The 24,130-nt window shown below is 60.2% G+C and overlaps 1 protein-coding gene across 2 annotated transcripts in view; it reads left to right on the forward strand.

Moving 5' to 3' along the window:
* The window catches only part of CELSR1 (cadherin EGF LAG seven-pass G-type receptor 1), a 138,575-nt gene that overhangs the window by 92,469 nt on the left and 21,976 nt on the right, over positions 1 to 24,130 (forward strand). For both annotated transcript variants that reach the window (XM_086711984.1, XM_086711985.1), the window contains exons 6-20: positions 2,030 to 2,187; positions 3,225 to 3,388; positions 3,846 to 3,971; positions 5,441 to 5,607; positions 11,142 to 11,327; positions 12,365 to 12,478; positions 13,360 to 13,534; positions 14,582 to 14,723; positions 16,351 to 16,471; positions 18,337 to 18,520; positions 18,858 to 18,959; positions 19,580 to 19,674; positions 20,166 to 20,375; positions 21,587 to 21,770; positions 23,315 to 23,458. In XM_086711984.1, coding sequence (XP_086568110.1) covers positions 2,030 to 2,187; positions 3,225 to 3,388; positions 3,846 to 3,971; positions 5,441 to 5,607; positions 11,142 to 11,327; positions 12,365 to 12,478; positions 13,360 to 13,534; positions 14,582 to 14,723; positions 16,351 to 16,471; positions 18,337 to 18,520; positions 18,858 to 18,959; positions 19,580 to 19,674; positions 20,166 to 20,375; positions 21,587 to 21,770; positions 23,315 to 23,458 — 2,272 coding nt within the window. The remainder of the gene's footprint in view (positions 1 to 2,029; positions 2,188 to 3,224; positions 3,389 to 3,845; positions 3,972 to 5,440; positions 5,608 to 11,141; positions 11,328 to 12,364; positions 12,479 to 13,359; positions 13,535 to 14,581; positions 14,724 to 16,350; positions 16,472 to 18,336; positions 18,521 to 18,857; positions 18,960 to 19,579; positions 19,675 to 20,165; positions 20,376 to 21,586; positions 21,771 to 23,314; positions 23,459 to 24,130) is intronic.

A 24,130-nucleotide genomic window follows, 5' to 3' on the forward strand; every position in this document is an offset into this window, starting at 1 on the left:
AGCGGGGCTGCTGTAACTGAGCGAGCAAGCAGATTATTTTTTATACTCATCTGACTTGAATAACCAAAAGCGAAATCTTTAAGGATAGAGCTTATCAGGTCTCATGATCATCAACTGGTGTAAAAGAAACTGAAGAAGCTTATCCAGGAACTAGGATACCGGGTGGCATTAGATTTACCGAAGAAGGCTTTCCAGGAGACTCGTGTATCTCATTTAATGTCATTCTTGACGTTGCTGTAACATAGTGAGGACAGGTATTCTAATATTTGTATTGCTTAAAGACAGGGAAACTGAGGTTCACTGACAGGCCTTGTGACAGGCCTCAGATGGTTGGCCAAGAGGGAGTGGTAGGCTTCCCCGGCATCACCATGTACAGTGGTGCAGGCTGTGCACTGCCCAACTTGGGACGGGGTTGGGGGGGGCACCACCAGGGTGAACAGGGCACCCCCTGGCATCACACGGTGTGGCCACCTGGCTGAGCTCCTGTTACCAGCAGCTTCTTTGTCCTGCCTTCTGGTCCAGTGTGCCCCATCGAATGGATGCTTCTTTATTCCTCTGAAAACCTGAAGATTTCTTTTGGCATCCACTGTGTCGTTCTTATTTTCCTATTAAGAGGTACGGAGGTGATTTAGTTAATCCTCTATTATGTTTACAGCTTCTCGTTTCCAATACTGTTGTAAAGAAATACAAGTCTGTATCGTCTTATAAACACAAGCGGATCCTAGAACTCTCAAGTGGGGACACTGGGCCTGTTGGTTTTGGGGGTGATGGGAAGGATTGCTGGGGGCTGGAGAAGGCGTGTGTCTGTGGGGAGGAGGGAGCCGTGTGCCGACTGGGAGGCCTGGTGGCACGACGCGGACCACCAGCCACCCATCTGTGTGCAGGTTGGACAGACGGGGAAGGTTGCCTGGCCCAGCCCGTACCAGCCCTCTGGCCACCTGCTATATTTCTGGAACTTTGAGACCCGCACACTCACGTTGTCAGGCTCCCGGCCTCGCGCTGGAAGGATGTCCGAGGGCTGTCTGGGCGGACGTGCTCAGTGTCCTTGAGGGACAGGCCAGGAGACCGGTGGGGGACGCCCAGGGACAGGGGCGGGGCCGGCTGGGTGTTACTGTCATTGGACACTAACCACAGCTTCCTTGAGAAGGGAACCTGCTTCTTCCAGAAGTGAGCCGGTTACCCCCCAAGTCACCGATTCCAGAGGAATTCTTGTAACCAGCCCTGGGTGGGGAGACTGTGTGTGAGGCCCGCAGGGACGGCCGAGGGGGGAGGCTTAGGAGGCAAGTGGGGCTTGGCCTTGGGGCAGGAAGGGTGGTTGACTTTGGGGCCAGTAAAGGGCATGGGAGGGTCACTCCGGGACGAGGAGAGGCCCCTGGGCCCAGGAGTGACCGGGAGCACCCGGGGGTCCACGCTCCAGGAACATGGAGGGGTGAGCAGGAGCCCGCTCGGGAGGCGTGTGGCCGAGGCGTCCCAGGGCTTTGGCGTTGGCTCCTGTAGCGAAATACCACAAACGAGGTGGCTTAGGACAACACGGTAATGGAGGCCAGAAGGCCGCGGTCACCGTGTCCGCAGGGCCCAGCTCTGTCAGCGGGCACCAGGGGAGGGTCCCAGATCCCGGTGGTGCCAGGGAGCCCCTGTGCTCCTTGGTCTGCCGACGCAGCACTCTGTCTCTGCCTCCGTTGCCACGTGGCATCTCCCCGTGTGTCTGTCTCTGGGCCTGCCTTACAAGGTCACCAGTCACATCGGATCAGGGTCCCCCCTGCTGTGGCATGACCCTGCTTAGCTAATTACACCTGCAGACCATTCATTTCCAAATAAGAGCACGTTCGGAAGCTCTGGGAAGGACGTGAATTTCAGGGCTCCCCAGTACAGCCGCTTCGGGGGAACTAATTTAAAACAAGGCCGTCCACACGTGGCCTGGCCACGTCCTCATCCCCTGCGGACGGGAGGCATGTGCTGGCGCTGGTGAGCCCACCGCAGGCGCTTGAAGGGGACACACTCATGCCTTCTGTGCTTTCTGTTCTCACAGCCCAACATCGGCCGCCTGGGCCTGCCCCACGGGCCATCTGGAGAGAAGGTGGCCGTGGTGACCGTGGACGACTGTGACACGGCCGTGGCTGTGCGCTTTGGCGGCCTCGTCGGGAACTACAGCTGCGCTGCCCAGGGCACACAGAGCGGCTCCAAGAAGTGAGCATCCCCGGGGCTTGGCGGGGGAGGCCCAGGCAGTCACCCCCTGTGACGGCTGCTCCCAGCAGGGTCGTCCAGGGCGGGACCCTGAGGCAGGGCACCTGGGGCCCCAGCGGCCTGGCAGCCCCTGTCCAGGCTGGAGTCAGATTCCCTCCCCTTGTTTGGGGCACCTTCCCTCTGACACGTTAGAACCTTCTAGAATAAGTCCTCTCATCAGTTCTGCCGAAAGTAATGGCCAGACCAACCCCGAACGGCCTGGCTTGTGACGGCTGGCTTGATGACCCCAGAGACTGTGGGATCGCTGGCCTCGATCCACCAGGCACGGGTCCCTGCGGTCCGGTGTTGGGTCAGTAAACCTCCCTCTGGTACGTCCCGGAGGTTTTCTGTGGATCATCCTAACTCGGAAGCCCAGACAGCCCTAAGGCCAGTTTTGTGATGCCGGCCCCACCAGCCAGAGCTTTGCTCCTTCCTAATTGCGTTGTGGTGGAGTATTCAAGAAGCTTTCGACGTCCACAGTTGGAGGACCCGATCCGTGCCGGACATGGGAATGAAATATGCCTGTTTCCCCCCACCCCACCCAGCTGTGCCCATTGTACCGAGAAGAAAGCTGTCGCCTGGAGACATTAGACCCCTTGCCCAAGGCCACCCTGCTGCTCGTGTGGAACCAGGGGCTCTCGTGTGCTGTGACCTCTTTAAGGTCATCAGAGCCCGGGGGGGGAGAGGTAGTGCCACGATTTGGCATTGACTCGTGCCTGCTGGGCTGCGTGTTTGGCTTCGACTGGCCCAGGCAGTGGGTGGGACTCCCGTTTGCCCGGCTCTGATGCAGGTTTGAGGAGTCTGAGGCACAGAGAGACGTGAAAGCCAGTGGTGGCCCCAGAACCGGGACCTGCCGTGTGTGGTCTGACCTGTGGGCTGCCCGCCTCCCCTCCTCCCCGTTCAGTTACGGACGTTCAAGTGGATGGGTGTCCCTGGCGGCCACCGGGATGTTACAGCAGCTTCAGGGCCCCCGGCGCTGCCTCTCACCTTTGCCCCCGCAGGTCCCTGGATCTGACCGGCCCTCTGCTCCTGGGAGGCGTCCCCAACCTGCCCGAAGACTTCCCCGTGCACAACCGGCAGTTTGTGGGCTGCATGCGGAACCTGTCCGTGGACGGGAAGAACGTGGACATGGCCAGCTTCATTGCCAACAACGGCACCAGGGCAGGTGCGAATGACCGCCGGGGTGCACGGCCGGGCGTTGGTGGCCTCCTCCACGTCCTGGGCAGTGACTTCTTCCTAGAGCTGACCACACCTGTGTGCAGCTAGCGGTGGGCCGTTAGGAGGGGGGCCCGGGCTCACGGATGTGCTGCTCTTGGGGCCTGGGCGTTTGGGGTGCCTGTGACACCGCCGGGCTGGGCAGGGCACTCGGTCCCCCAGTCTTGAGCATGTCACCAGGTGACCCGACGTCCCTGGACACGGGCAGGGCTTCCTGTACCATTCCGGGTCTGACCATCGGACTGCCACCAGAGGGTCCCGGCCTGTCCGCCTCCCCTCGGGGCTGCTGCTCACCGGGCTGCTTTCACACCGCGGGGTTGGCGTCGGGGGCAGTGACCGGTCCCCCCGAGGCACGATCCCTTCACGTCTCCTGCTCTGAGACCGTACCGCGTGCCCTGTGTCCTCAGGTTGTGACGCCCAGAGGAACTTCTGTGATCAGATGTGGTGTCAGAACGGGGGCACGTGCGTGAGCAGGTGGAACACGTATGTGTGCGAGTGCCCGCTGCGGTTCGGCGGAAAGAACTGTGAGCAAGGTAAGGGCCTGGCATCCGTGCCCGCCCGACCTCGGGGCCTCGGACGCATTGCTGTCGGGTGACGGGGCTCACGCAGGCTGGCGCGGCCAGGGCCGCAGCCTCCGATGGCGTGTGTGTCCCCAGGCCTGGGTCTGGCGGGGAGAGAGAGTGGGGACGGGGGGGCTGCAGGAAGCTTGGGCTTCAGGGTGGGCCCGGCTGCCGGTGGGACACACGCCCACACCCAGAGTTCCTGTTATGGAGGCCGTGGGGCCCGGCCGGCCGTGGCTGTGCCAGAGTGAACAGATGCCAGCATTGGATTTGTAAGAGCAGGAAACAGACGGGCCGGGGCCCGTGAGGCTGTGGTCCCCCAGAGGCAGCCGCCAGCTGGCGTGCCCTGTGCTGTTGGCGGGTGTGCCCCACCTGGGGGATGTTCCTCTGTGTGACAGCCGGGGTCTGGAGGACACGGGGCAGCTGGCCGGCACCCCGTTTGTGCAAGGGTAACACACTGGATGGGGTGTTGATCCACCTCCGTGGTCCCCCCCAAACATCTGGAGCCCTCGGCTGGCCAGCGGCCTTCCCACCTCTGTGCCCACGACCAGGAAGAGAGAAACAGTGGCCCGCATGCCTGGGCATCGGAGCCCCCCCCCAGACACAGATGAGGACTGGCTAGGCCACAGGGTCGACGTGTTTCTCCGGGAACACGTGTGTGGTATTCACCACAGGCTCACGCCGTCCCACCGGGAGACCACCCTCCCCACAGCCCCGCCCCACCCCATCGGCTCCCCACACAGCCCCGCCCCCGCCCCGTGGGGGTCCCCGCACAGCCCCGCCCCCGCCCCGTGGGGGTCCCCGCACAGCCCCGCCCCTGCCCCGTGGGCTCCCCGCACAGCCCCGCCCCTGCCCCATCGGCGCCCCACCCAGTAGGTGTCACATAGGGCAAGGGAGGTTGGGCTCACCGCGCCCCCCAGCACCCCATCTGCTGAGCCCAAGGATTCTGAGCCACGACATCCAGCCCGAGAGCCCCCCCCATCATGCCCTGGCCAGGGCTGGGAACCCCCAAGCCCCAGCCTCACTCCCCGGGAAAGTGGCGCGTGCCCTAGCAGGCGGGCTTCTGTAAGCCGCTGGCTCCTGTGCTCGGAGACCTAGAGATGGACGCCCGAGACTGGCCTTCGTTTTCGTTTGCTTGGTTCGTTTATTTTTGAGATAGAGTGTGAGCAGGGGAGGGGCAGGGAGAGAGGAGAGCGCTGACAGCTGAGAGCCCAACGTGGGGCTCGAACCCACGAACCGTGAGAGCACCACCTGAGCCAAAGGTGGGCGTTCAGCTGACCCAGCCACCCAGGTGCCCCTGAGACTGGCCTTTGTATTGCAGTGAAAAAGGCCCAGAAATTTTTCCCTCCCCTCTCCCGGGAGCCCGTCCTGCCCCCCTGCAGCCGGCAACGGTTCTCAGAGGCTCGTCTGATACCTGGGGCCCCGCGTTTCTATGTCCGCAGTCATGCCTCACCCCCAGCGCTTCAGCGGGGAGAGCGTCGTGTCCTGGAGCGACCTGGACATCACCATCTCCGTGCCCTGGTACCTGGGGCTCATGTTCCGGACCAGGAAGGAGGACGGCGTGCTGATGGCAGCCACCGCAGGCATGGCCTCCAGGCTGCGTCTCCAGGTGAGGGGGGACCACGTCCCACCCCGGGCGAGCTGAGTGGGGCAGCCAGAGCCGCCCAGGCAGCACCCCCCCACCCCCAGGAAGCACGGGCTCCCCGTGCACACAGGCAGGGAACCTCACCCCTGCGCCGCCTCCCTCCAGGGAACCTCACCCCTGCGCCGCCTCCCTCCGCCCGCACCAGCCCGGCGGGGTCCCCAGAGTGAGGAAGAAAGGAAACACGAGCCTGCTTTCCCAGCCAGCCGCACAATCCCGCCATTCATGCCAGGGAAGAGCGCAGGGAATCCGGTGTGCAGCCACGATTCCCCCTGGGGGGATTGATTCCAGCACTTTCTTTTCTTCCATTATTCCTGAGACGGGGGGTGGGGCGCACGGGGCCAGCTGGACCCAGCAGCCCAGCTCCTCAGCTGCAAAACTCAGCCAAGGCGTGTTGTAGACAGCGGCTGTGGCCTGCGGGCATTTCGGAACTAGAGGGGACGCAAGCTGCACCTTCAGGTAGAGATGGGGGGCCCGGGGCTGGGGTGCCGCGTGTAGGTCTGCGCCCCGCGCTCTGCTGGGGCTTTCCTCGACATCCCAAACGCTGAGTCTCCTCCCGCGTATGCTCTCTACCTTTTTGCAATTTGCTGTGTTGTCTATTTTAAGTGTCAGATAAGCAGAGTTCCTAAGAACCTTTTATTTTCTTTTTTTTTAATGTTTATTCATTTCTGAAAGAGGGAGAGAACACAAGCGGGTAAGGACCAGACAGAGAGAGGGGGAGACACAGAATCGGAAGCAGGCTCCAGGCTCTGTGCTGTCAGCACAGAGCCCGACACAGGGCTGGAACCCACGAACCGCGAGATCATGACCTGAGCCGAGGTCGGACACTTAGCCGACTGAACCACCCAGGTGCCCCTCCTAAAAACCTTTAAGAAATGGTTTGAACACACCGTATTCGTTTATCTCTGTGCCACAAAGAGCTCCCCCTGCATTTTCCCAGCTCCACAGAGATTTCACTTGGAAAAACAAGGAAAGTTATTGCCGTTTGTGGAAGTCACCCAGCGGCCCTGTCAGGCTGCCTTCGTGCCTCTGGCCCAGTGTCCTGGTGGCCGGAGGGAGGGGCTCTCACCCTCGACGCCAGCCTGCGGTTTTGCGATATTCGAGGGCCCAGGAGACCCTGCCACCCGGGGAGCCTGGGTACGGGCCTGCTCTCTCTCGGCTCCTGGTGCCTTCTGTCTACAGTGACGGGGGGAACAGGAGGTTCTTGAGTAAACCCTCCACCTCCGAGCCCCTCGGCCAGGGGGCCACACCCAGGGATTGTCCCTCTTAGAAAGCCCACTTTCTGACCCTTCTCAGAGCTGATCTGCCTCCTGATGCAGCAGCGGCACGTGGGACCTGTTCCTCGCCACTGCCCTGGGCCCAGGGACTGGTCCTTCTGCCCAGTGAGGAGTGGCCTTAGTTCCCAGAGTAGGCTGTGCTGCGGTCAGAAGGTCAGACGTGAGATGGACCCCACGGAGCGTCCACTCCAATCTCTTTTTGCTCAGCAGAGGCCTAGAGACTCTGGGCTCTGGGTCCCGTGGTTCCCTTGTGCCCCGGGCTCTGTAGTGCCCACAGGACCCCCTCCCATCGCCCCTGTGGGCTGTCCACCTGGAAGCACTTGGAAATGGCAGGGGCAGCGGGTGGGGACACAGGCACTGTCCAGCGCCCCCTGTGGGCTCTGTGTCGGAGGTCAGTGTGGGCAGGACCTCGAGGGCTCCCAGTGGACAGGCAGGCCCCAGACTCGCCCACGGATCAGTGAGGACAGGGTGCCAGGGGGCCACGACTAACCCTGTCCGGGCAGGGGGGCTGGGGGCTCAGAGCCCTGACGGAAGCCTCTCTGTCTTCCACCTGCCCGGCTCACCTGAGTCACCGCTCAGCGGCATTTCCAGCGCGGACCCATTCGGGGGTGCTGAAGGGGGTACCTCTGTGCCTCCGATAATTTCAGCTGTCGCTGTTTCTCCTTAGTAACTCGTGACTTCAGAGGTTTCCAGGCAGTCCCAGAAGCTAGGTCCGGGCCAGAACTTGGCAAGCACACTTTTGCCTCAGGATGGCATTTTTCTCTGTGGTTATCTCACGGTGGGAACAAATTAAATTGGCTCTTTCGATTCAGGTGATGAATTAGGTTGTCCTTTGGCAGCGGGGTCTCCTTAGGAAAAAAGTATGCTTTCAGGAGGAACAACACTGAAAGCCACAGACTCCCGTATTGTTTGAGTAATTACGTTATGGGTAGCTAATCCAAAAATTTAGGTTTTTTTTTTTTGTTTTTTTTTTTTTGGCCAGGGACTGTGGCCAGCCCCTCCCTGTGGAAGGCTGGGTGGCAAGAGTGGTGGCCTCGGGGGGAATCCTCCAGACCTCGGTGGCCACCCAGAAGGGCGCTCCAGGGCCCGAAGGCCGGTCAGCTGGGCGTTACTGGAATGTTCTGGGTTATTGCCATGTGGTGTGTTTGAACACAGGCCTCCTGCAGACCCTGTAAGCTCTGTGGGGCGGCTGCGTAGGTGTTCCTGGCCTCCGCGGCAGGCCAGACAAGCTACGTAGTCCTCCTGCAGCTCAAACAATTTGGGTAATTGCACTCAGGCGCCCTCGCTTCGCCTGCATTGTCAAGGGATAACCTGGCCATTGTTGAATGCTGCCCCTCTTAAATCCGGCGACAGACCTGAGGTGGTGAGCAGTGACTGTGCATGGGCCTGGAATTCATTCTGTTGCCTTTGTCTGTAGACATATGTCATTTTTATTGTTGATCCACTGGCCTCAGGGTTTTGTTGCAAGGAAAGAGCATAGCCAGGGAGATTAAGGACGTTGACTTAAACTTCTGTGGACAAATGGAGACAAGGCCGAAAAAGGTAAAAAAGTCCTCTTTATTTCACTCTCGATTAAGACCCAAAACCAAAAGGGGCGCCTGGGTGGCCCAGTCGGTTGCGCGTCCAACTTCGGCTCAGGTCACGACCTCACGGTTCGTGAGTTCGAGCCCCGCATCGGGCTCTGTGCTGACAGCTCAGAGCCTGGAGCCTACTTCGGATTCTGTGTCTCCCTCTCTCTTTGCCCCTCCCTTGCTTGCACTCTCTTTCTTTCTCTCAAAAATAAATAAACATTTTAAAAAAATGAAAGGAAAATAAACATTAAAAATTTTTTTAAAAAGACTAAAAACCAATATACGTTATTGGTTGCATAATCTTGGTAATCACTTAAAAACATTTTCTGTTTTCCATTATGATTTCTTCTTCGATCCTTGGGTATTTAGAAGTATGTTTCTGGATTAGCAAACAGGTGGCGTTTTCTAGTAAATCATTTTGTTGTTGATTTTTGCATAGTTGCAGGTCAGGGAAGGCATGCTGTGTGATTTCAGACCTTTGAAATGTGTCGAGACCTGCTTCACAGCCCAGCATTTCATCGTTTTTTTGGTGTATGTCCCACCTATGCCTTGAAAGAATGTGTGTTCTATAGCTGTGTTCTGTAGTGTCCTATATACACGAAGTGAGTGAAGTTTGTTAATTGTGGCATTCAGACTTTCTCTGTCATTGTTGATTTTTGTGTCTGCTCAGTTGCTGAGAGAAGGGAGTTTTAAAAGTTTGCAACCCTTCTTGTTCCTTTTAGTTCTGTCGAGTTTTGCTTTATACATTTTGAGGCTATGTTATTAGGTGCATACAAATTTAGAATCGCTTTATTTTCCTGGACAAGTGACTCTGTCATACTATGAAAATTGCCTTATGTCTAGAATTTTTTGTTTGCCTTCACGTCTACTTTGTCTCCCTTTGTCTCACTCTACTTTGTCTCACATTAATAGAGCTACACCAGCTTTCTTTTGGTTGGTGTTTACGTGATGTGTCTTTTTCTAACCTTTACTTTCAACATTTCTGAATCCTTATATTTTATGTTTGTCTCTTTTAAGCAGTGCATTCGTAGTTGTTTTTTTTAACCTATTCTCTTACTTGAAGCCGTCTTTAAACATGAGTATCTTGGGGGGCGCCTGGGTGGCGCAGTCGGTTGAGCGTCCGACTTCAGCCAGGTCACGATTTCGCGGTCCGTGAGTTCGAGCCCCGCGTCGGGCTCTGGGCTGATGGCTCGGAGCCTGGAGCCTGTTTCCGATTCTGTGTCTCTCTCTCTCTCTCTGCCCCTCCCCCGTTCATGCTCTGTCTCTCTCTGTCCCAAAAATAAATAAACGTTGAAAAAAAAAATTAAAAAAAAAATAAATAAACATGAGTATCTTGGGGCGCCTGGGTGGCTCGGTCGGTTAAGCGTCCGACTTCGGCTCAGGTCATGATCTCACGGTCCGTGAGCTCGAGCCCCGCGTCGGGCTCTGTGCTGACAGCTCAGAGCCTGGAGCCTGTTTCAGATTCTGTGTCTCCCTCTCTCTCTGCCCCTCCCCTGTTCATGCTCTGTCTCTCTCTGTCTCAAAAATAAATAAACGTTAAAAAAAATTTTTTTTAAATAAAAATAAACATGAGTATCTTAGGTTAGTTGCAGTGCTATTTTCCCATCTCCTTACATGTCTTTCAACATGGTAGCTCCAATCTTGTCTACTGAAGTGTAACATTTACCTACAAAAGTAAGAGTCTAATGGTCACCTGAATCTGTCTCCTTGAAAGTTCTGTGATTCCTCAAGTCTGTCCTCGAGCCTGTGTCTGATGATTCTATTTTATGGATCCACCCGGGGCGGCGGGGGCAGGGGTGGTCTGTTTCCATCCATTCTTTCTTGTGTCTCTTGGTTTTCACACACACTGTCTTATCTCCTTGGGTATGTGGTTATTTTTGATCGAGTGCCGAACATCGTATTGAAAACACAGATAATTTGATGCCAGAATGGTGGTGTGGCTGTCCCTCGTGTTTGCTTCCGACGGGCACCCCCACATACCTTGGGTGGGTTCCGAATCCCAGGTTCTGTCATCCTAGCCCCAGGAGCCTGGAAAGCTTTGCTCCTCTGTTAGGCTCAGCTGACAACCATCAGCGGAAGGAGACCCTGAGCTCCTTTCTGCAGATTTCCATTTTCTACCTGGTCGTGGCTCTGTAACCCAGCCTTGAGTCACTCAGTACTGCATCTTGTGTTTCTAGGTGTTCTCAGGAAGAGGGTTGGTCCATGAGGGGAAACGAGATCTTGGCGTTAAAGATGTTTTCTTAAAACAGGAATGTCTTAGGCCAGTTACTTTGCCTATGGCTTTTTTTTTGGTTTTTTTTTGGTACGTATATATAAATGTGGTGGCTTGAATCCCATCTCATAAAGTGGAACATCTGCCTCCACAAATAAGAACCCGGTAATCATCTGAGTCTGTGACTGTTCCCAGTAATTAAGCCCCACGTGAGTTATCTTACCTGCCCTCTGTCCACATTTGACACTTCTTGCCACGGAAAAAGGCACAGGATCTTGAAGAGTGTTACGGGCAACAAGAAATTACACTTGGCCTACTTTTTAGGTTTATCTGTGGCCCAGTGCCCCGTTTGCACGGCTCTGTTATGTAAGTGACTGCAGAGTATTTTCTGTTCTGCTGTCGTCACATCAGTTGGTAGGTCTGGCTCTCCCTGTCCTACAGATCCTGAACAACCACGTCCAGTTCGAGGTGTCCCACGGCCCCTCGGACGTGGCATCCATGAGGTTGTCCAGGTCACGCGTGACTGACGGGGAGTGGCACCACCTGTTGATAGAACTGAAGAGCGCCAAGGAAGGCAAAGACATCAAGTACCTGGCGGTCATGACCCTGGATTACGGGATGGACCAGGTGAGTTGGCACCTGTGCCCTCTTTGGAACAGGCACCTTCACCGGGCGTACGGAGAACCGAGTGACCCCTCCACGTGCCGGGACGTGCCGGAGCCCTGGAGGGTTTTGGGACACGCGTTCGGGCCCCCCTGAGTTTGGGTCTCACATCCTGCCTTACGCTGCGGTCACCAGTGTCTGTGCCTCCTCCCCCTGCCAGATGGCCAGCTCCTGGACTCAGGAACTGGACCCCATCCGTCTGTTATCCCATCGCGGTGCCGTCGGCACCTGCAGCGGTGGTCTCTTTCAGCAGAGCTGACCAGAGTGACGACTGTGGCTTGGTGCTGTGCCTCTGGGGCACACAGATAAATAACACACGGGTCCTCGCCCTCAGGGTGGGTGGCGCGTGAAGGTGGGTGAGCAGATGAGCCCGGGTGAGCAGAGGGGGCAAGCGTTGGGCGAGTGGCATTCAGAGCGTGCTTGGTGAACCGCGCTGGGTTTCTGCTGGTGGCGCCTGGTAACGAGAGGCCCTTTTTCTGGGACGTCCGCCCACTTCGGGGGCTGCTTGTGAGTTTTCTGCCCTCGAGGTCTAGGCGCATTTCCCACCTGGCTCTGAGGATAAACAGCTGTTCTGTTCCACGTGCAGCCTTGCAGGGCCTGAGGGTCCAGCAGCGACGTTCGCAGGTGCCTGCCTTCCTGCTCGTCCTTTCCATTCGCTGCTGTCTTCTAGTTCACCAGCATTTTCCTGCAGTGGCTCCTCAGCGGTGCCCCTTGTGGAGGCGGGAGGGTTGCCCCCGTCCCCCCGGCCGGCCATCTTGGCTGGGCCGGGCGGGGAGGACGTGTATCCTGGGACCCGGTCCCCACTCCTGCCTGTCACGCACAGACGGCTGCGTTCTCTCCTGAGAAGGCCGAGCCCGGCTCGCCCCTCTGTTTGGAGGCCCACGTGTCCTCGGGCTGTAGGGAGCTTGCCCAAGTGACCGCGTCGTCAGCCTCTGGGCATGTTCTTCCCAGAAGATGTTTCCGGAATGTGGATGTAGCCCCCCCCCCCCCCCCCGCCACAGGACACGGTGCAGATCGGGAACCAGCTTCCGGGGTTGAAGATGAGAAGCATCGTCGTGGGCGGCGTGTCCGAGGATAAGGTCTCCGTGCACCGCGGTTTCCGGGGCTGCATACAGGTAGGGCAGAGCCGTGGCGCCCGCCCCGCCGTGGGCAGCTCGGGGCCCTTGGTCCGCCTGCTGCTTTTCAGTGAATGAGTCATTCGTCTGATAGCCGACCCAAGCTTAACAGTCCCGCTTCCAGCTTAGACCTGTCCTCCCTGTGGTCCCCTCCGGCCCTCCCCCCGCATCCCCATCACCGCGTCACCATCCACCACGGCAGCTCTGCCTTCACGTCCTGTGTGGCACGTGCCCCCCGCTGCCTCCCCCGGGCCCCCCCCCCCCCCGGCCCACCTGAACCTGCTCATCCCCCGGAGCAGGTATCCTAGCGGCAGCCGGAGTGACCTGCCAATCGAGTAGCTCCGCTCGCGTGCCCCTGGCCTCCCGCTGCAGGGAAGTGAACTCCCGACCTGCCTCCCCTTCACGGCCCCCACCCTCCTCGGTGACCGGGCAGTGCCATCTCTGAGCGCCAACCCCCTCCCCCCCCCAAAAGCGCTGTCCCGCAGCGTGGAACTCGCCGTGTGCGTCCCCACCGCGGTGATGTGCGGGCCGCCCCGCTACCCGGATGCCCCCGGCTCCCACGAGACGCCACCTTCGTCGGCGGCCATGCTCTCCCGCCACCCGCATCCGCTTTTCCTTCAGGACACCAGCCACGGAACTGTCGGAACGCGGACTCGCTCTGACTCCGTTTCCGGGCGGCTGGTCTACCCACCTGGTGCTCGCTCATGCCTGCCCTGGTTCCACCTCCCTGCCCCCCACGCAGGTCCCAGCTCTGTGCATACGTGAAGGGTTGCTTTTTGACGACCAAGAGAACCTGGGGCCCTCTTACCCCCTGGTTACTTTAGGGGGTTCCCCCCACCCCAAGACACGGGGCTGAATCCGGCTGCCCCTCTTTAACTCAGGGGGTGAGAATGGGCGAGACGTCCACCAACATCGCCACGCTCAACATGAACGACGCCCTCAAGGTCAGGGTGAAGGACGGCTGTGATGTGGAGGACCCCTGCTCCTCCAGCCCCTGTCCCCCGCACAGCCGCTGCCGCGACGCCTGGGACGCCTACTCCTGCATCTGTGATAAAGGTGGGAGCCCCGCCCACACCCCCCGGCACCCTGCAGCCCCTGAGCAGAGGGCCGTGCTTTGGCCTCGAAAACATACGGAGGAGAGCGGCCTTGGAGCAGCCCCCGACCCGTGCGGGTCTGCGGAGGGCGGAGCCTTGTCACTAAGGAGTGTGCCCTCGTTCTCCTCTTTGTTTATATTTATTTATTTTTGTATTCGCTTTAAATGTGTATCTCTGAGAGAGAGAGAGGGAGACTGCGAGTAGGGGCAGAGAGAGAGGGAGACACAGAATCTGAAGCAGGCTCGGGCTCCGAGCCGTCAGCACAGAGCCCGACGCGGGACTCGAACCCATAAATCGTGAGGTCGTGACCTGAGCCCAGTCGGATGGTCAACCGACTGAGCCTCCAGGCACCCCTCTTTTAATTTTTTTTTTTTTTGAGAGAGAGAGAGAGAGAGAGAGAGTAGGGGAAGGGGCAGAGAGAGAGAGAGGGAGAGAATCTCAAGCAGGGTCTACACTGTCAGCACAGAGCCTGATGCGGGGCTTGAACTCACGAACCGTGAGATAGTGACATGAGCCGAAGTCAGACACTTAACTGACTGAGCCTTCCAAGCGCCCCTGGGCCTTCTCTTCTTAAAGTTCGTTCCCATGTCTGGTCCTCACCTGAGGCACAGGGGACACTCCAGGCTTTATCCTCAGGGCACAGGATGAGGGGAGGGAAAGAATTCGGGAACAGCCCACACTGTAGAAGATTATACTCTCAGCCTGAACGTTGAGGCGCTGCCATCCTGCTCCTCTTGTACCCGTGCCCCGTGTGTCCTGGGGAGGCCGGGCCTCCTGCCCTCCCGGGGGGCCCCTTTCTCTGCCTTCCCAAGTCTGACCCACCGAACGTTTGTGCTTCCCGTGACTCCCCCATTTCCCTCGGGGACATAGCCCGGAGAGTTGGGGGAGCCACGATGGACCGCTTGAGACGTCTTCCCCTGCAGGCTGGGGCTCCAGAGGGTGGGCCCATGATGCCTTGGAGAAAATCCGGCCGGGGGTGGGGTGGGGTAATGCCGGCCTGTCCCCGCAGGGTACTTTGGAAGGAAGTGCGTGGACGTGTGCCACCTGAATCCCTGCGAGCACGTGTCGGCCTGCGTGCACAGCCCCAGCTCCCCGCGGGGCTACGTGTGCGAGTGTGGATCCAGCCACTACGGGCAGTACTGCGAGAACAAGTAAGACGGCCGCCTGTCGCGTCCAGCGGCTCCGTCTCGTGACGCCTCTCCTCCTGTCACTTAGCACAAAGATACGTAGGATTCCAGATAACACGGACATGGCCGTTTGTTTGTTTCTCAAATTGGGCCAGAAACGAGTAAGAGTTGAACTGGCACCTGGGACGAACCGCGTTTGAGCACGCTCCCACTGCGGGGACATACGGCGTGACTCACGTGTGTAGAGCCCAGCCGCGCACAAAGCAGGCGGGCACTGGGGTGCGGGGGGCCAGCCCTGCAAGCCGGGAACAGAGCGTGGCTTTTTGGAGGCCACGGAAGCCTGGCAGAAGCGTGGCAGGATCGAGCGTGGGTCTCAGAGGGCCCCGGCCGCCGCGTGGAGCGCGATGGGAGCAGGTGAACGCCGGAGGCAGGGAGGCCGGGAGGCTGATCGTGTCCCCGAGGGCTGGCCTCGCAGGGGCGGAGGGCGGCAGAGGCGGGAGGGGGAAGGTGCCCCGCAGCTCTGGGGTCCCCAGACTGTGAGTGCAGATCCGTGAGCACCTGACTGGAGCCCCCGGCTCGGCAGTTCTGGCGTGGTTATTTTTACGCCCCTGCCGTGTACACAGTCGGTACTTAATAATTGCTTGCCAGGTGGGTGAGGGAGTACATACGACAGGTTCGCTGCCGGCTGGGCGGGTGGGTGGACGGAATGCCATTAGCTGAGACGGTGAACACAGGGCGGAAGCTGAAGGACGTTTGCTTGGGGAGGTGCGTCCCACAGGTAGGGGGTCTGCAGATGATGCTCCGGTGTGTGGTCAGGCTGGGAGCGGAGGTAGGGTGACAGTGACAGGCAGCGGCCAGAGCCCGGGAGGGGTGAGCGTGGCCTCGCGACCTTCGACGCCACACGTCTCCGGGCCTGCTGGGCTCCCAGGGCACGACCGGGCCTGGGTCGTGATTCTGAACCCACCACTGGCCCCAGCCCATGGCTGCACGGAGCCGACCACGGTCCAGGTCACATCCGTGGAGAGGCAGCTCTGAGCGTCTCCGGGGACGTGGCCAGTGTTTGACTCAGGGCACCCGGGAAGGCGTGGATGCCCCGGAATCCCTTACTCAGGATCTGCCCGCCGAGGACCTTTTGCCGATAGGCGCCCCCCCGCCCCCGGGTCCTGCGGAAAGGTTGCCAGGGCAGTCAGGCTCGGTCTGCTCTGTTGGGGCTGGGGTTGAGAAAGTCTGGCCCGGCAGTGGGGTCACTTGTCACTGAGCGCCCCCGTGAGCCAGGCGTCCTGGGGTGGACACCGATGGGTGCCGTCCCCACGGCTTGGAACGTGGCGAGGTCACGCTGATGGGACATAAGCCCAGTTTGGGGTGCTCGCCTGTTCTTCTGGGTAGAAGAAAAAATAGCGAGCAAACAAATCATTTTAGAAATAAGTTTTGCAGGTAGAAGCCCTCCGGACATGGGGCCCCTGGAGGCTGGGATCCTGAGGGGTCACGGGAGAGTGAGGCTGGGGACGAGCAGGGGGGATACGGAGGCCACCGCAGGGGGAGGGAGGGGCCCAGAAGCAGGGTAGCTCAGCCTCCCGGCCTGCGACAGTCTTCGTCTGGCTCCAGGAAGGGTTATGCACACCTTCCCTCTGCTGGCCTGTTTTCCCAACAGGATCGACCTTCCGTGCCCCAAAGGCTGGTGGGGGAACCCCGTGTGTGGACCTTGCCACTGTGCTGTCGGCAAGGGCTTCGATCCCGACTGCAACAAGACCAACGGACAGTGTCAGTGCAAGGTGAGGCCCGGCCCGCGGGCGGATGGAAGCCACGTCCCCACCGCCACCTTGGGGAGCCAGCCCCGCGGGATGGGCGAGTGCAGGGACGCGTCTGTTTGGACATAGATACACACACCCATGCGTGCACACACACACACACACACACCTCGATGTGGACATATATGCACGTGCACACACACATATGTACCTGTGCATGTGCACACACATCCACCTAGACATACACACACGTGTGCTCAAGCCCTAAGCCCCGGGAAATCGCGACTCACCAATGTCCCCGGTACACCTGGGCTGGTCTTTATCCCTGCGCTGGTTTGGCCCGTGGGAACCCGAGTCCGTGGCCCCACGCCCCGCTGGTAACCGGAAACAGTCTCTGAGAGCCTGGCTCACCCTCGCACCACTGCCATTCTCCTACTTTCCTGGTCTTTTATCAAATTTCCTCTCCGCGATGGCTGTAAGTTTTAATCTATGAAAAGCTTTGGGGCGCCTGGGGGGCTCAGTCGGTTAAGCGGCCGACGTCGGCTCAGGTCACAATCTCGCAGTCCGTGGGTTCGAGCCCCGCATTGGGGTCTGTGCTGATGGCTCAGAGCCTGGAGCCTGCTTCCGATTCTGTGTCTCCCTCTCTCTCTGCCCCTCCCCCATTCATGCTCTGTCTCTCTCTGTCCCAAAAATAAATAAATGTCTAAAAATATTTTTTGAACTATGAAAAGCTTTGCCTGCACCCCACCTGGGGTGTCTGTCATTCTCCTGCACGGTGCAGTCACCTCGTGGTGCCAGTCTGCCACAGTGCTCTCGGGACAGCCCGTGGGAGACCGCCCGCCCCCCCCCCCAACCCCGGGTGTCCTGGAAAATGCCACGCACCTTCAGAATCGTGTCTACACTGCTATGTCGAGCCGCTGGTCACTTGAAACCCAGAGGAGAGATCTGCCCCCCTTGATGAAGGTCGCAACTGCCAGGGCGTAGGGTTGTGCCCACCCAGGGAGGGAAATGGCCGTCATGGGTACTCTTGGCCGTTTAACATCAGTAACGTCCCCCGTGCACCATGGTGCTTCCAAAAACCGAACGCTGTCTCCTGAAACGCTTACATCTGCTCCAGCCGGAGCAGGTCAGGACCGGGCCAACCTCATGGAGCCAGACTGGGTGGGTCATCTGTGGGAGGAAGGTGGGGAGGGTATTTGGGAAAAATGTACCTGGGATTTGTTCTCATCAGAAATTACAGAAAATGCACAACAGTATCTAAAAGGTGACGGTGACACCCATCTCCCCTCCGGGGGCGACTGCTAACATTCTAGGGCCTTCTCCAAGACACTAAAACACACACAGTGGGGACAGTTCCACGCTCCATCCTGACACAGGAGCCCGGACACTGGCCGTGGCTCTGCCCAAGTCACAGCCCCATTCCAGTCTTCAGCGGGGACGCTCGAGTGACCTGGCAAGGGCAGCGTGGCCAGTCAAAGCCTGGATGGGCACAAACCCAGGACCTTGCATTCTGAAGCCCATGCTCTTGGCCGTCACTCTGACCTGCCCAGTGGTGGACACTAGGTGGCTTCTGGTTTCTCTCAGTTAAAAAAGACGTTGCAAGGGCCATCCTTGTCCTTCAATCTCCATTGGAATCCAGTATTTTCTAGGACAGATAGGCAGGCTTCCCACAAGTCTTTGCTAAGAAGTTAGAAGGGTGCTTTCCTGGAGACTGCACCTGCCCGTCCGCCATGGCGGGCGCCCAGGAAGCCCCCGGCGGGGGGATGTGGGTGGAGGGCAGCAGAGAGAGGCCCAGGAACCGCGCTGTAACGTTGACGCGCTCCGGAAGAATCGAGGTGTAGAGCCCCGCCCGTGTGCGGAGTCCCACGCACGGCTTCTGGCTTTCGCAGGAGAATTACTACAGGCCCCCGGACCAGGATGCCTGCCTGCCGTGCGACTGCTTCCCGCACGGCTCCCACAGCCGCGCCTGCGACATGGACACTGGGCAGTGCGTCTGCAAGTCGGGCGTCATCGGCCGTCAGTGCAACCGCTGTGACAACCCTTTCGCCGAGGTCACCATGCTCGGCTGTGAAGGTCCGAGCTGCCCCTTGAACCCCTCGGGCCACGTCGCAGGGACAGGCTGCTGGGCGTGTGTGTGCGTGCGTCCACGTGTGCACAGAAGACTCCCGGGGCTTGGGGAGGGTCGGCAGCCTCCTGGCCTGCCTGTGTCCACAGGAGCTTCAGGTGACCTGGCCCTCGCGGAGGGCATGGGTCAGAGCCAGGGCCCCGCCCGCCCACGTTCTCACGCCGATGAGGGAAAGTGCAGGGGTCCGGTTCTCGACACGGGTGCAGCATGTGGGGCGCTGTGCACCCTCGCGGCCACGGCCATGGCCACGCCCGGCTGAGTGGCCTTCTTTCCCCCGTCCTCCAGTGATCTACAATGGGTGTCCCAGAGCATTCGAGGCCGGCATCTGGTGGCCGCAGACCAAGTTCGGGCAGCCGGCCGCGGTGCAGTGCCCCAAGGGATCCACGGGTAAGTGCCTTGGCCTGTGGCATCCATTCCAGGCAGGAAATTGGTCGAGGCACGTGGCTTACGGGAGACTTGGCCGAAGCATGGGAACTCACGGGACGTTCTGCGTTGACGAAATTTTGTTCCCTTAACTGTCAGTGGCGAAAGCTGGAAGGGCTGTAACGCAGACACGAAGGGCACAGTGGCCGGGATCGGGCAGGCTGCGTCGCTGTTCCCAGCGCTGGGTTCTCTGTCATATGGGGGTGGGAGCCGCGTCCGCGCCCCGAGGGGGGTTGGGAGGTCCAGTGAGACCACGCATCAGAGTCGGATTCGCAGCAGGCGTGCAGACAGACAGACGGACGCTCGTCATTTGGCAAACGACGGAGCCGATTTCTCTTGTCGTGGACTTGCTCACATGTTTGCTCCTAATCGCTGGGCGGCCCACGTGGCCCCTGGCATGAGGGGAGAGAGGTTGGGAGGGCCTCTGGCCGTGGCACCTGCCTGGCCCCAGCCCCACCCAGGGCTGTGCTTCACTCCTGGAGTTCACGTCCCTGCTGAACAGACGGGATTTGCGTGCATTCAGGTAAACGAGCGTAATTAACAATTGGAATTTCAGGGTTTCCTCTCTGTTCCCCGTTCCCCAGGGAATGCAGTCCGGCACTGCAGTGGGGAGAAGGGCTGGCTGCCCCCGGACCTCTTCAACTGCACCACTGTCTCCTTCGTGGAGCTCAAAGCCATGGTAGGCCGGGCCTCGGGGGGTGGGGGGCGGGGGGGCACGCAGTGGGGTCAGGAGAGGGGGCAGGTGCGAGGCCTCCGCATCGCCCCAGCCAGGGGCTGGGCATGGCTTGGGCGCATCAGCGCCCACGTCTGTTCTGGGCACCCACAGCCGGGCGTGGCTGCTCCTCCCGTCGAGGCCAACCCCGCGCCTAGATCTGGAGACGCGGAGTCCCCACATTCCGGTCCCCTGCCCCCGATCTCGCCTGTTTGTCCCCGCGTCTCTCTCTTTGTTCTTCCCTTGGTGGTCTCTTTCCAGCGCCTTTTGGCCTGACAGCCCCTCCTTTCTGGTTCCATAGTTAACGACCAAAGCTCGTTTTGGGGTTTTGGACTTTTAAAGTTCTCGTCTGACGAGGAAGCTTTTACCGGAAGGGAACAGGTTTCTGAGTGACAGGAAGGAGCAAAGCAGCCATGGCAGCCGTGCAGACGTCTCGGGTGCCCCCCCCCCCTTTCCAGAATGAGAAGCTGAGTCGTAACGAGACGCAGATGGACGGCGAGCGGTCCCTGTGGCTGGCCAGGGCGCTCCGGAACGCCACACAGCACGCGGGCGCGCTCTTCGGCAACGACGTGCGGACGGCCTACCAGCTGCTGGGCCGCGTGCTGCTGCACGAGAGCGGCCAGCAGGGCTTCGAGCTGGCGGCCACGCGGGACGCCCACTTCCACGAGGTGAGGCCGTGGAGCAGGGAGCCCTCGGGGAGGCCCCGCAGGCCGTGGACGCGCCTGGGCCCAGGCGTCCTGCGGGGTTGGGCGGCGGCCCGGGTCTGCCCTCAGCTGTTCAGGGTCGCCGCACCCAGCATCCCTAGGGCAAAACTTCACTTTCCGCGCCGGAGCCGGCACAGGGACCCGTGAGACCGATGGCAGGTGTTAGGGGCATTTTGGTGAGGGCACGGGCGGGTCACGGTCTCGGTCGTGGGGACAGTCACGGCCGCCGACCACTGACCACTCAGTACCCGCGTTCCGTGTGGTTTAGTGACTCGGCCCCTCACGCCCACATCCCGTAATGTAGCACGGTTACTGCCGCGTTTTACAAGTAAGGAAACTGAGGCAGAGAGCGCCAAGGGCACGTAGCCTGTAAGGGGGCTCCAGAGTCTGTGCTCCCACCTCGAGGGCCTGCTTTCCAAGGACACGATGTCTCCTACGAAGCACGTCCTGTTTTCTGTTTGAGTAACTGGCCCCTAAGTAACGTTTGCTTAGAGCGGTGGGTGAGGAGACACTCATTCGTCCCGACGTTTGTAAAGTGCCGGGCGGTGAGCAGTGTCACCCCTGCTTCCTCCGGACTCCTCTCCGGACCTCCCCATCCTACAGAGCCCCCGGGGATCCTCTCATCCTCACGGAGCCCCCAGGGAACCTCTCCATGCGTAGCAAGGCAGGGCCCCCTTGATTGCATTTCAGTCCGAGCCCCAGTTTGGGCCGATGGAATTCGTTCTTATTTCTGAGTCTTTGCAAAAAGAAGTTCCCCTCCTGGTTTTCACCCCGGAGCCCCTGTGGACAGCCCGGGTCACCTAAACCCTGAGACGTCGGGGTGGGGGGTCAGGAGTGTCACCACAGGGTAACGCGCTCTGTGTCCTTGGGCCACATCGCTACATGGTCAGCAGAGGGGGCGGCAGGGGGGTGGAGTTCTGATGCAACCGAGGGCCCTCCACGTGCCTTGTCCCCTTGGCGTTGTGGGAGGGACGTGGGGACGCCCTCAGCAGGCTTCTCCGCGACACGTGGCTCCTGCCTCTGACACGGAAAACAGGGAGGATGTCTCCCCATCCCTGAGCCTGGGCCGGCCTGGTCTGGGCGAGCTAGAGGCCTTCCCGAGCCGGCATGCTCCTGGCCGCGCCAGTTCGGCCCCGCTCACCGCCTGAGCGCCCTCTGTGTGTCTGTCTGAGCAGGACGTGGTCCGCACGGGCAGTGCCCTCCTGGCCCCGGACACCCAGGCCGCGTGGGAGCAGATCCAGCGGGGCGAGGCGGGCGCCGTGCAGCTGCTGAAGCGCTTCGAGGCCTACTTCGGGAACGTGGCGCGAAACGTGCGCAGGACCTACCTGAGGCCCTTCGTCGTCGTCACCGCCAACATGAGTAAGGGCGCCGGCCGCCCCGGTGCGCGCTGTGCTCCGGGCGTGGCCCCTGCTGGGCCGTCTTTAGGGAAGGGTCAACCAGCTGTGTTTCCTCGTCCGCAGAGAGACAGGACCCCCCCTCGTCCTGGTGTGTGAACCGGGGAGACGCACACGTCGCTGTCGCGCCCAGAGAATGGGGGGCAGCTGAGGTGAAACGCTGCAGGCTGGACCATGGGGGTCCTTCCAGAACTGGGCTCTGAGGCTGTCTAGGGAAGCGGGTGTGGGGTCTGCCTGCAGGCCCAGCCCTCCGGGCTCACGCCGGGGGGCACGGACCCAGGGAAGGACGGGGGGCGGGCAGGCTGGCCAGGCTGGTGATGGGGGAGCATCTGTCTGCCCTTCCCGAGTCGGGGGCTGAAGGTCAACAGAGCAAATACCTCACGAACTGAGTCACCCTAGCGCCCAGGACGGGCCATTCTGAGGTCCGAGGGTTTAAATGCTTCCTTCATGGGGAGCAAGGCCCCCTGCACACCCACCTAGACAGAGCTGGCAAGCCCCTGGGCGGGGGCCATCTCCCTACAGGCGGGGGGCCCTCGTCTCCTCTTGCAAATGTTTATTAACACCCAGGTGGGGGGCACCGGGGCAGCCCTGGGGATTGCTTTATGTATATCCGTCACCAGAAGGGCCTGACTGAGCCTTAACCCAGAAGTGGCGTCCCTGCCGTGAACCCTGGGGCTGACTGGGGAGGGGCCCTCGCACCCTCACCAGATGTTCGTGGGGTCTGACCCTTCCCGAGCCCCCGACTCGGCCTGCCCTGTGCCGGGGTGGAGGCGGGCTCGGGACCCCGGCACCACTGGGGGCACGGAAGAAGGGTGAGTGTGCTGGGCGTTCTTGTGTCTGCCCTGGAGGAGGGGCAGGAGTGGACTCGGGGCGGGAGCCCAGCCCTTGCTTGTGTGGGTGGCTGGCGATCCCCCCTTCATACCGGGGGGTGTTGAACCAGACAGACGGCTCAGTGGGCTGACTTTGGGGGTCGCCCCGGGGCACCCGGGGTAGCTGTGGCCTGTTGGTCACCAGGCCCCTCACTGCAGAGGAGACCAGCACCAACAGAGAGGCGCCCCAACAGCCTCGGTCTTGACTGTCTGAGAGCAAACAGGAGTCCGTAGCCCTGGGGTCCTGTCTCTGCCAGACGGGGAGACAGTTCCGGTTTCTCTTGTCTCCGCGGCAATCTGTCCGTGTAACCCGCAAGGCACAGTAGCCGCAGGGGTGACACGTCATGGCGGGGGGGGGGGGCAGGAGGTGACTCTGCTCAGGTCCCCCCACTTCTGCACCACGTGGCACCCGAGACCCCAGCCAGACGGTCCCCAGCGCCCCGTGATTTCTGACTTCACGTGCAGCCCTCGCGCTCTGTAACTCTTGGCGGGTTTAAAGAACGCAGAAAACTACCAGTAGATTCTGTCTGAAAGATCAGCGGTCGGGGCTGCGGCTCCGCGGTTTGGAAAGGGTGACGGTCGAGGGAGCTGTCGGTGGCGGGAGTGGGGGATGGATGACAAGGGTGGCCTGTCCCCACAGTTCTTGCCGTGGACGTCTTCGACACGTTCAACTTCACGGGAGCCAGGGTGCCGCGGTTCGAGGACGTTCGTGACGAGTTCCCGAAGGAGTTAGAGTCCTCTGTGTTCTTCTCGGCCGACTTCTTCAGACCCCCCGACAGGAAAGGTAGAGCCCCGCAGACACCGCGGCTGCCCTTGGGGGGTCCCCCTTGCAGGAGTGGGGGGGCTCCTCCCAAGGTCCTGCGACAGCGAGCAAGACGGTTCTCGGTAGCAAAGCGTGTTGTGTGGGTTTGCGGCACAGGCCTACCCTGAGTCGGGGAGCCGGGCGCGGGGCAGTGGCTGGGGTCAGACCCCAGTGGCCGCGGTGGGTCATTTCTTTTTTTTTTTAATTCTTTTTTTTTTAATTTTTTTTTTTTCAACATTTATTTATTTTTGGGACAGAGAGAGACAGAGCATGAACGGGGGAGGGGCAGAGAGAGAGGGAGACACAGAATCGGAAACAGGCTCCAGGCTCTGAGCCATCAGCCCAGAGCCCGACGCGGGGCTCGAACTCATGGACCGCAAGATCGTGACCTGGCTGAAGTCGGACGCTCAACCGACTGCGCCACCCAGGCGCCCCTAATTCTTTTTAATGTTTATTTAGTTTTGAGAGAGAGCACAAGCAGGGGAGGGGCAGAGAGTGAGGGAGACACAGAATCCGAAGTAGCTCCAGGCTCCGAGCTGTCGGCACAGAGCCCAACGCGGGGCTCGAACTCACGAACAGTGAGATCATGACCTGAGCCGAGGTCGGATGCTCAACCGACTGAGCCACCCAGAAGCCCCCGTGGTGGGTCATTTC

Source organism: Puma concolor, chromosome B4 (assembly GCF_028749965.1).
Source record: "Puma concolor isolate L17-30 chromosome B4, mPumCon1.1.hap2, whole genome shotgun sequence".
Taxonomy (NCBI): domain Eukaryota; kingdom Metazoa; phylum Chordata; class Mammalia; order Carnivora; family Felidae; genus Puma; species Puma concolor.